Source organism: Calidris pugnax, unplaced genomic scaffold, assembly GCF_001431845.1.
Source record: "Calidris pugnax isolate Ruff unplaced genomic scaffold, ASM143184v1 scaffold2730, whole genome shotgun sequence".
NCBI classification, from domain to species: Eukaryota; Metazoa; Chordata; class Aves; order Charadriiformes; family Scolopacidae; genus Calidris; species Calidris pugnax.
Genome location: NW_015092766.1, coordinates 20,971 through 31,427, shown reverse-complemented (window position 1 = coordinate 31,427; position 10,457 = coordinate 20,971). Strand labels below are relative to the sequence as shown.

The following is a 10,457-nucleotide window of genomic DNA, read 5'->3' as shown; positions in this document are numbered from 1 at the left end:
GGGTGGCCAAGGATCACAACGGGGTTCAACGAACACAAACACTTAAGCAAACCATGGTCCTCCAAGGTGGTGTAGACCCACCTCCAAGACTTGTGGTTGACCATGGGCCACCTGTGGGTGATGTGGGGTGCTATGGGGCATCCCCAGGTCTTGTAGGGCACCCATGGGTGGCTGAGGATCACAACGGGGTTCAACGAACAAACACAAAGCCAACCACGGTCCTCCAAGGTGGTGTAGACCCACCTCCAAGACCCACAGTTGGCTGAGGAGCACCTGTGGTTGACCACAGGGCACCCCTGGGTGCTGTGGGTCATTATGTGGCACCCTTAGGTCTTCTAGGGCACCCATAGGTCTTGTAGGGCACCCATGGGTGGCCAAGGATCACAACGGGGTTCAATGAACACAAACACAAAGCAAACCACGGTCCTCTAAGGTGGTGTAGACCCACCTCCAAGACCTGTGGTTGACCATGGGCCACCTGTGGGTGATGTGGGGTGCTATGGGGCATCCCCAGGTCTTGTGGGGCACCCATGGGTGGCTGAGGATCACAACGGGGTTCAACGAACAGAAACACTAAGCAAACCATGGTCCTCCAAGGTGGTGTAGACCCACCTCCAAGACCCACAGTTGGCTGGGGAGCACCTGTGGTTGACCACAGGGCACCCCTGGGTGCTGTGGGTCATCATGTGGCACCCATAGGTCTTGTAGGGCACCCATGGGTGGCCAAGGATCACAACGGGGTTCAACGAACACAAACACTTAAGCAAACCATGGTCCTCCAAGGTGGTGTAGACCCACCTCCAAGACCTGTGGTTGACCATGGGCCACCTGTGGGTGACGTGGGGTGCTATGGGGCATCCCCAGGTCTTGTAGGGCACCCATGGGTGGCCAAGGATCACAATAGGGTTCAACAAACACAAACACAAAGCCAACCATGGTCCTCCAAGGTGGTGTAGACCCACCTCCAAGACCCACAGTTGGCTGAGGAGCACCTGTGGTTGACCACAGGGCACCCCTGGGTGCTGTGGGTCATTATGTGGCACCCATAGGTCTTGTAGGGCACCCATGGCTGGCTGAGGATTGCAACGGGGTTCAACGAACAGAAACACTAAGCAAACCATGGTCCTCCAAGGTGATGGAGACCCACCTCCAAGACCTGTGGTTGACCATGGGCCACCGGTGGGTGCCGTGGGGCGGCCGTGGGGCTCAGCTGATGTAGACGCGGTGGAAGTCATGGGCCCCGAAGGCCGCGTTGCACTTGGGGCACTTGCGCTGGCGGGTGTCGTAGCGGCTCTTGACGCACTCAAAGCAGAAGACGTGGAAGCACTTGGTGAGGACGGCGTCCTTCTTGCGGGCGTTGCAGCAAGGGCAGGTCAGGCGGGCCTGGGGGGGGGCAAGATGGCCATCAGCCCCATGGCAGAGCACCCATGGGTGGTCCAGACCCACCCGTGGTCTTCTAAGCCCACCCTGAGGTCCTCCAAACCCATCCCTGGTCTTCCAAACCCATTCCTGGTCTTCCAAACCCAACCCCTGGTCCTCCAAGCCTACAGAAGATGGTGGAGAGGCAACAAAAACGGTGGGGCAAGAGAGCTGTCAGCCCCACGGGGGCACCCATGGGTGCTCCAACCTCACCCAAGGTCCTCCAGCACCCACCCAAAGTTCTCCAACTGCCATCTAAAGACATCCAACCCTACCCAAGGTCCTCCAGATGCACCACAAGGTCCTCCAGCCCCCACCCAAGGTCCCTCAGCTCCTTCCAAGGTCCTCCAGCACCCACTTAAAAATTCTCCAACCTTACCCAAGGTCCTCCAGATGCACCACAAGGTCCTCCAGCCCCCACCCAAGGTCCCTCAGCTCCTTCCAAGGTCCTCCAGCACCCACTTAAAAATTCTCCAACCTTACCCAAGGTCCTCCAGATGCACCACAAGGTCCTCCAGCCCCCACCCAAGGTCCCTCAGCTCCTTCCAAGGTCCTCCAGCTCCCTCCCAAGGTGCTCCAGCCCCACCCAAGGTCCCTCAGCTCCTTCCAAGGTCCTCCAGCACCCACCCAAAGTTCTCCACCTCCCATCTAAAGACATCCAACCCTACCCAAGGTCCTCCAGATGCACCACAAGGTCCTCCAGCCCCACCCAAGGCCCCACAGCTCCTTCCCAGGTCCTCCAGCTCCCACCCAAAGTTCTCCAACTCACATCTAAAAACCTCCAACCCTACCCAAGGTCCTCCAGCCCCCACTTCAAAATTCTCCAACCCCACCTAAGGTCCTCCAGATGCACCACAAGGTCCTCCAGCCCCCACCCAACGTGCTCCAGCCCCCACCCAACGTGCTCCAGCCCCACCCAAGGTCCCTCAGCTCCTTCCAAGGTCCTCCAGCACCCACCCAAGGCTCTCCAACTCACATCTGAAACCCTCCAACCCTCCCCAAGGTCCTCCAGCCCCCACTTAAAAATTCTCCAACCTCATCTAAAGGCCTCCAGATGCACCACAAGGTCCTCCAGCCCCCACCCAACGTGCTCCAGCCCCCACCCAACGTGCTCCAGCCCCACCCAAGGTCCCTCAGCTCCTTCCAAGGTCCTCCAGCTCCCTCCCAAGGTGCTCCAGCCCCACCCAAGGTCGCTCAGCTCCTTCCAAGGTCCTCCAGCTCCCACCCAAGGTGCTCCATCCCCCACCCAAGGTCCCTCAGCTCCTTCCAAGGTCCTCCAGCTGCACCACAAGGTGCTCCATCCCCCACCCAAGGTCCCTCAGCTCCTTCCAAGGTCCTCCAGCTGCACCACAAGGTGCTCCATCCCCCACCCAAGGTCCCTCAGCTCCTTCCAAGGTCCTCCAGCTGCACCACAAGGTGCTCCATCCCCCACCCAAGGTCCCTCAGCTCCTTCCAAGGTCCTCCAGCTGCACCACAAGGTGCTCCATCCCCCACCCAAGGTCCCTCAGCTCCTTCCAAGGTCCTCCAGCTCCCTCCCAAGGTGCTCCAGCCCCACCCAAGGTCGCTCAGCTCCTTCCAAGGTCCTCCAGCTCCCACCCAAGGTCCTCCAGCTCCCACCCAAGGTGCTCCAGCCCCACCCAAGGTCCCTCAGCTCCTTCCAAGGTCCTCCAGCTCCCTCCCAAGGTGCTCCAGCCCCACCCAAGGTCGCTCAGCTCCTTCCAAGGTCCTCCAGCTCCCACCCAAGGTCCTCCAGCTCCCACCCAAGGTGCTCCAGCCCCACCCAAGGTCCCTCAGCTCCTTCCAAGGTCCTCCAGCTCCCTCCCAAGGTGCTCCAGCCCCACCCAAGGTCGCTCAGCTCCTTCCAAGGTCCTCCAGCTCCCACCCAAGGTCCTCCAGCTCCCACCCAAGGTGCTCCAGCCCCACCCAAGGTCCCTCAGCTCCTTCCAAGGTCCTCCAGCTCCCTCCCAAGGTGCTCCAGCCCCACCCAAGGTCGCTCAGCTCCTTCCAAGGTCCTCCAGCTCCCACCCAAGGTCCTCCAGCTCCCACCCAAGGTGCTCCAGCCCCACCCAAGGTCCCTCAGCTCCTTCCAAGGTCCTCCAGCTCCCTCCCAAGGTGCTCCAGCCCCACCCAAGGTCGCTCAGCTCCTTCCAAGGTCCTCCAGCTCCCACCCAAGGTCCTCCAGCTCCCACCCAAGGTGCTCCAGCCCCACCCAAGGTCCCTCAGCTCCTTCCAAGGTCCTCCAGCTCCCTCCCAAGGTGCTCCAGCCCCACCCAAGGTCGCTCAGCTCCTTCCAAGGTCCTCCAGCTCCCACCCAAGGTCCTCCAGCTCCCACCCAAGGTGCTCCAGCCCCACCCAAGGTCCCTCAGCTCCTTCCAAGGTCCTCCAGCTCCCTCCCAAGGTGCTCCAGCCCCACCCAAGGTCGCTCAGCTCCTTCCAAGGTCCTCCAGCTCCCACCCAAGGTCCTCCAGCTCCCACCCAAGGTGCTCCAGCCCCACCCAAGGTCCCTCAGCTCCTTCCAAGGTCCTCCAGCTCCCTCCCAAGGTGCTCCAGCCCCACCCAAGGTCGCTCAGCTCCTTCCAAGGTCCTCCAGCTCCCACCCAAGGTCCTCCAGCTCCCACCCAAGGTGCTCCAGCCCCACCCAAGGTCCCTCAGCTCCTTCCAAGGTCCTCCAGCTCCCTCCCAAGGTGCTCCAGCCCCACCCAAGGTCGCTCAGCTCCTTCCAAGGTCCTCCAGCTCCCACCCAAGGTCCTCCAGCTCCCACCCAAGGTGCTCCAGCCCCACCCAAGGTCCCTCAGCTCCTTCCAAGGTCCTCCAGCTCCCTCCCAAGGTGCTCCAGCCCCACCCAAGGTCGCTCAGCTCCTTCCAAGGTCCTCCAGCTCCCACCCAAGGTCCTCCAGCTCCCACCCAAGGTGCTCCAGCCCCACCCAAGGTCCCTCAGCTCCTTCCAAGGTCCTCCAGCTCCCTCCCAAGGTGCTCCAGCCCCACCCAAGGTCGCTCAGCTCCTTCCAAGGTCCTCCAGCTCCCACCCAAGGTCCTCCAGCTCCCACCCAAGGTGCTCCAGCCCCACCCAAGGTCCCTCAGCTCCTTCCAAGGTCCTCCAGCTCCCTCCCAAGGTGCTCCAGCCCCACCCAAGGTCGCTCAGCTCCTTCCAAGGTCCTCCAGCTCCCACCCAAGGTCCTCCAGCTCCCACCCAAGGTGCTCCAGCCCCACCCAAGGTCCCTCAGCTCCTTCCAAGGTCCTCCAGCTCCCTCCCAAGGTGCTCCAGCCCCACCCAAGGTCGCTCAGCTCCTTCCAAGGTCCTCCAGCTCCCACCCAAGGTCCTCCAGCTCCCACCCAAGGTGCTCCAGCCCCACCCAAGGTCCCTCAGCTCCTTCCAAGGTCCTCCAGCTCCCTCCCAAGGTGCTCCAGCCCCACCCAAGGTCGCTCAGCTCCTTCCAAGGTCCTCCAGCTCCCACCCAAGGTCCTCCAGCTCCCACCCAAGGTGCTCCAGCCCCACCCAAGGTCCCTCAGCTCCTTCCAAGGTCCTCCAGCTCCCTCCCAAGGTGCTCCAGCCCCACCCAAGGTCGCTCAGCTCCTTCCAAGGTCCTCCAGCTCCCACCCAAGGTCCTCCAGCTCCCACCCAAGGTGCTCCAGCCCCACCCAAGGTCCCTCAGCTCCTTCCAAGGTCCTCCAGCTCCCTCCCAAGGTGCTCCAGCCCCACCCAAGGTCGCTCAGCTCCTTCCAAGGTCCTCCAGCTCCCACCCAAGGTCCTCCAGCTCCCACCCAAGGTGCTCCAGCCCCACCCAAGGTCCCTCAGCTCCTTCCAAGGTCCTCCAGCTCCCTCCCAAGGTGCTCCAGCCCCACCCAAGGTCGCTCAGCTCCTTCCAAGGTCCTCCAGCTCCCACCCAAGGTCCTCCAGCTCCCACCCAAGGTGCTCCAGCCCCACCCAAGGTCCCTCAGCTCCTTCCAAGGTCCTCCAGCTCCCTCCCAAGGTGCTCCAGCCCCACCCAAGGTCGCTCAGCTCCTTCCAAGGTCCTCCAGCTCCCACCCAAGGTCCTCCAGCTCCCACCCAAGGTGCTCCAGCCCCACCCAAGGTCCCTCAGCTCCTTCCAAGGTCCTCCAGCTCCCTCCCAAGGTGCTCCAGCCCCACCCAAGGTCGCTCAGCTCCTTCCAAGGTCCTCCAGCTCCCACCCAAGGTCCTCCAGCTCCCACCCAAGGTGCTCCAGCCCCACCCAAGGTCCCTCAGCTCCTTCCAAGGTCCTCCAGCTCCCTCCCAAGGTGCTCCAGCCCCACCCAAGGTCGCTCAGCTCCTTCCAAGGTCCTCCAGCTCCCACCCAAGGTCCTCCAGCTCCCACCCAAGGTGCTCCAGCCCCACCCAAGGTCCCTCAGCTCCTTCCAAGGTCCTCCAGCTCCCTCCCAAGGTGCTCCAGCCCCACCCAAGGTCGCTCAGCTCCTTCCAAGGTCCTCCAGCTCCCACCCAAGGTCCTCCAGCTCCCACCCAAGGTGCTCCAGCCCCACCCAAGGTCCCTCAGCTCCTTCCAAGGTCCTCCAGCTCCCTCCCAAGGTGCTCCAGCCCCACCCAAGGTCGCTCAGCTCCTTCCAAGGTCCTCCAGCTCCCACCCAAGGTCCTCCAGCTCCCACCCAAGGTGCTCCAGCCCCACCCAAGGTCCCTCAGCTCCTTCCAAGGTCCTCCAGCTCCCTCCCAAGGTGCTCCAGCCCCACCCAAGGTCGCTCAGCTCCTTCCAAGGTCCTCCAGCTCCCACCCAAGGTCCTCCAGCTCCCACCCAAGGTGCTCCAGCCCCACCCAAGGTCCCTCAGCTCCTTCCAAGGTCCTCCAGCTCCCTCCCAAGGTGCTCCAGCCCCACCCAAGGTCGCTCAGCTCCTTCCAAGGTCCTCCAGCTCCCACCCAAGGTCCTCCAGCTCCCACCCAAGGTGCTCCAGCCCCACCCAAGGTCCCTCAGCTCCTTCCAAGGTCCTCCAGCTCCCTCCCAAGGTGCTCCAGCCCCACCCAAGGTCGCTCAGCTCCTTCCAAGGTCCTCCAGCTCCCACCCAAGGTCCTCCAGCTCCCACCCAAGGTGCTCCAGCCCCACCCAAGGTCCCTCAGCTCCTTCCAAGGTCCTCCAGCTCCCTCCCAAGGTGCTCCAGCCCCACCCAAGGTCGCTCAGCTCCTTCCAAGGTCCTCCAGCTCCCACCCAAGGTCCTCCAGCTCCCACCCAAGGTGCTCCAGCCCCACCCAAGGTCCCTCAGCTCCTTCCAAGGTCCTCCAGCTCCCTCCCAAGGTGCTCCAGCCCCACCCAAGGTCGCTCAGCTCCTTCCAAGGTCCTCCAGCTCCCACCCAAGGTCCTCCAGCTCCCACCCAAGGTGCTCCAGCCCCACCCAAGGTCCCTCAGCTCCTTCCAAGGTCCTCCAGCTCCCTCCCAAGGTGCTCCAGCCCCACCCAAGGTCGCTCAGCTCCTTCCAAGGTCCTCCAGCTCCCACCCAAGGTCCTCCAGCTCCCACCCAAGGTGCTCCAGCCCCACCCAAGGTCCCTCAGCTCCTTCCAAGGTCCTCCAGCTCCCTCCCAAGGTGCTCCAGCCCCACCCAAGGTCGCTCAGCTCCTTCCAAGGTCCTCCAGCTCCCACCCAAGGTCCTCCAGCTCCCACCCAAGGTGCTCCAGCCCCACCCAAGGTCCCTCAGCTCCTTCCAAGGTCCTCCAGCTCCCTCCCAAGGTGCTCCAGCCCCACCCAAGGTCGCTCAGCTCCTTCCAAGGTCCTCCAGCTCCCACCCAAGGTCCTCCAGCTCCCACCCAAGGTGCTCCAGCCCCACCCAAGGTCCCTCAGCTCCTTCCAAGGTCCTCCAGCTCCCTCCCAAGGTGCTCCAGCCCCACCCAAGGTCGCTCAGCTCCTTCCAAGGTCCTCCAGCTCCCACCCAAGGTCCTCCAGCTCCCACCCAAGGTGCTCCAGCCCCACCCAAGGTCCCTCAGCTCCTTCCAAGGTCCTCCAGCTCCCTCCCAAGGTGCTCCAGCCCCACCCAAGGTCGCTCAGCTCCTTCCAAGGTCCTCCAGCTCCCACCCAAGGTCCTCCAGCTCCCACCCAAGGTGCTCCAGCCCCACCCAAGGTCCCTCAGCTCCTTCCAAGGTCCTCCAGCTCCCTCCCAAGGTGCTCCAGCCCCACCCAAGGTCGCTCAGCTCCTTCCAAGGTCCTCCAGCTCCCACCCAAGGTCCTCCAGCTCCCACCCAAGGTGCTCCAGCCCCACCCAAGGTCCCTCAGCTCCTTCCAAGGTCCTCCAGCTCCCTCCCAAGGTGCTCCAGCCCCACCCAAGGTCGCTCAGCTCCTTCCAAGGTCCTCCAGCTCCCACCCAAGGTCCTCCAGCTCCCACCCAAGGTGCTCCAGCCCCACCCAAGGTCCCTCAGCTCCTTCCAAGGTCCTCCAGCTCCCTCCCAAGGTGCTCCAGCCCCACCCAAGGTCGCTCAGCTCCTTCCAAGGTCCTCCAGCTCCCACCCAAGGTCCTCCAGCTCCCACCCAAGGTGCTCCAGCCCCACCCAAGGTCCCTCAGCTCCTTCCAAGGTCCTCCAGCTCCCTCCCAAGGTGCTCCAGCCCCACCCAAGGTCGCTCAGCTCCTTCCAAGGTCCTCCAGCTCCCACCCAAGGTCCTCCAGCTCCCACCCAAGGTGCTCCAGCCCCACCCAAGGTCCCTCAGCTCCTTCCAAGGTCCTCCAGCTCCCTCCCAAGGTGCTCCAGCCCCACCCAAGGTCGCTCAGCTCCTTCCAAGGTCCTCCAGCTCCCACCCAAGGTCCTCCAGCTCCCACCCAAGGTGCTCCAGCCCCACCCAAGGTCCCTCAGCTCCTTCCAAGGTCCTCCAGCTCCCTCCCAAGGTGCTCCAGCCCCACCCAAGGTCGCTCAGCTCCTTCCAAGGTCCTCCAGCTCCCACCCAAGGTCCTCCAGCTCCCACCCAAGGTGCTCCAGCCCCACCCAAGGTCCCTCAGCTCCTTCCAAGGTCCTCCAGCTCCCTCCCAAGGTGCTCCAGCCCCACCCAAGGTCGCTCAGCTCCTTCCAAGGTCCTCCAGCTCCCACCCAAGGTCCTCCAGCTCCCACCCAAGGTGCTCCAGCCCCACCCAAGGTCCCTCAGCTCCTTCCAAGGTCCTCCAGCTCCCTCCCAAGGTGCTCCAGCCCCACCCAAGGTCGCTCAGCTCCTTCCAAGGTCCTCCAGCTCCCACCCAAGGTCCTCCAGCTCCCACCCAAGGTGCTCCAGCCCCACCCAAGGTCCCTCAGCTCCTTCCAAGGTCCTCCAGCTCCCTCCCAAGGTGCTCCAGCCCCACCCAAGGTCGCTCAGCTCCTTCCAAGGTCCTCCAGCTCCCACCCAAGGTCCTCCAGCTCCCACCCAAGGTGCTCCAGCCCCACCCAAGGTCCCTCAGCTCCTTCCAAGGTCCTCCAGCTCCCTCCCAAGGTGCTCCAGCCCCACCCAAGGTCGCTCAGCTCCTTCCAAGGTCCTCCAGCTCCCACCCAAGGTCCTCCAGCTCCCACCCAAGGTGCTCCAGCCCCACCCAAGGTCCCTCAGCTCCTTCCAAGGTCCTCCAGCTCCCTCCCAAGGTGCTCCAGCCCCACCCAAGGTCGCTCAGCTCCTTCCAAGGTCCTCCAGCTCCCACCCAAGGTCCTCCAGCTCCCACCCAAGGTGCTCCAGCCCCACCCAAGGTCCCTCAGCTCCTTCCAAGGTCCTCCAGCTCCCTCCCAAGGTGCTCCAGCCCCACCCAAGGTCGCTCAGCTCCTTCCAAGGTCCTCCAGCTCCCACCCAAGGTCCTCCAGCTCCCACCCAAGGTGCTCCAGCCCCACCCAAGGTCCCTCAGCTCCTTCCAAGGTCCTCCAGCTCCCTCCCAAGGTGCTCCAGCCCCACCCAAGGTCGCTCAGCTCCTTCCAAGGTCCTCCAGCTCCCACCCAAGGTCCTCCAGCTCCCACCCAAGGTGCTCCAGCCCCACCCAAGGTCCCTCAGCTCCTTCCAAGGTCCTCCAGCTCCCTCCCAAGGTGCTCCAGCCCCACCCAAGGTCGCTCAGCTCCTTCCAAGGTCCTCCAGCTCCCACCCAAGGTCCTCCAGCTCCCACCCAAGGTGCTCCAGCCCCACCCAAGGTCCCTCAGCTCCTTCCAAGGTCCTCCAGCTCCCTCCCAAGGTGCTCCAGCCCCACCCAAGGTCGCTCAGCTCCTTCCAAGGTCCTCCAGCTCCCACCCAAGGTCCTCCAGCTCCCACCCAAGGTGCTCCAGCCCCACCCAAGGTCCCTCAGCTCCTTCCAAGGTCCTCCAGCTCCCTCCCAAGGTGCTCCAGCCCCACCCAAGGTCGCTCAGCTCCTTCCAAGGTCCTCCAGCTCCCACCCAAGGTCCTCCAGCTCCCACCCAAGGTGCTCCAGCCCCACCCAAGGTCCCTCAGCTCCTTCCAAGGTCCTCCAGCTCCCTCCCAAGGTGCTCCAGCCCCACCCAAGGTCGCTCAGCTCCTTCCAAGGTCCTCCAGCTCCCACCCAAGGTCCTCCAGCTCCCACCCAAGGTGCTCCAGCCCCACCCAAGGTCCCTCAGCTCCTTCCAAGGTCCTCCAGCTCCCTCCCAAGGTGCTCCAGCCCCACCCAAGGTCCCCATTGACTGGGTTAACCTGAGCTCCCCGTTGACACGGTGCCCCCCCCAGAAACTTGGGGCCCCCCCAGACATTTGGGTCCCCCCCAACCAGTCCCACCACCCCCAAACTGGGCTCCCCCAGGGCTGGGTCCCCTCCCACCCACCTTCCTCTTGTTGAGCTCCAGGGCCTGGGTGCGCAGGGCCAGCTCCTTCTCCACCGCCCCCAGGCTGCTCTGGAGGCCCCGCTCCTTCTCCTCCAGCTTCTGCACCACCAGCAACTGGGCATCCACCTTGGGAGGGGAACAACCAACCAGGGGACACCTGGGTCGCACCCAACCCAGATGCCACGATCCACCCAAGTCCCCTTGGCCCACCCTTTGGTTCCTTCTCCACCAGCTCCTGCACCACCAAGAGTTGGGAGGCCACCTAGACCTCACGTGGTCCTCTCTTGGACGCCTGGGTCCCCTCAGCTTGGACACAGACGTCA

The 10,457-nt window shown here is 64.0% G+C and overlaps 1 protein-coding gene across 1 annotated transcript in view; it reads right to left on the bottom strand.

Moving 5' to 3' along the window:
- Window positions 1-371: 371 nt before the first annotated feature.
- Window positions 372-10,457, bottom strand: part of LOC106900582 (E3 ubiquitin-protein ligase BRE1B-like) — a 10,971-nt gene continuing 885 nt past the window's right edge. Inside the window, exons 3-5 of the mRNA XM_014962687.1 lie at window positions 10,308-10,369; window positions 10,135-10,260; window positions 372-1,383 (exon numbers count right to left, since the gene is read on the bottom strand). Coding sequence (XP_014818173.1) covers window positions 1,207-1,383; window positions 10,135-10,260; window positions 10,308-10,369 — 365 coding nt within the window. The 3' untranslated portion in view covers window positions 372-1,206. The remainder of the gene's footprint in view (window positions 1,384-10,134; window positions 10,261-10,307; window positions 10,370-10,457) is intronic.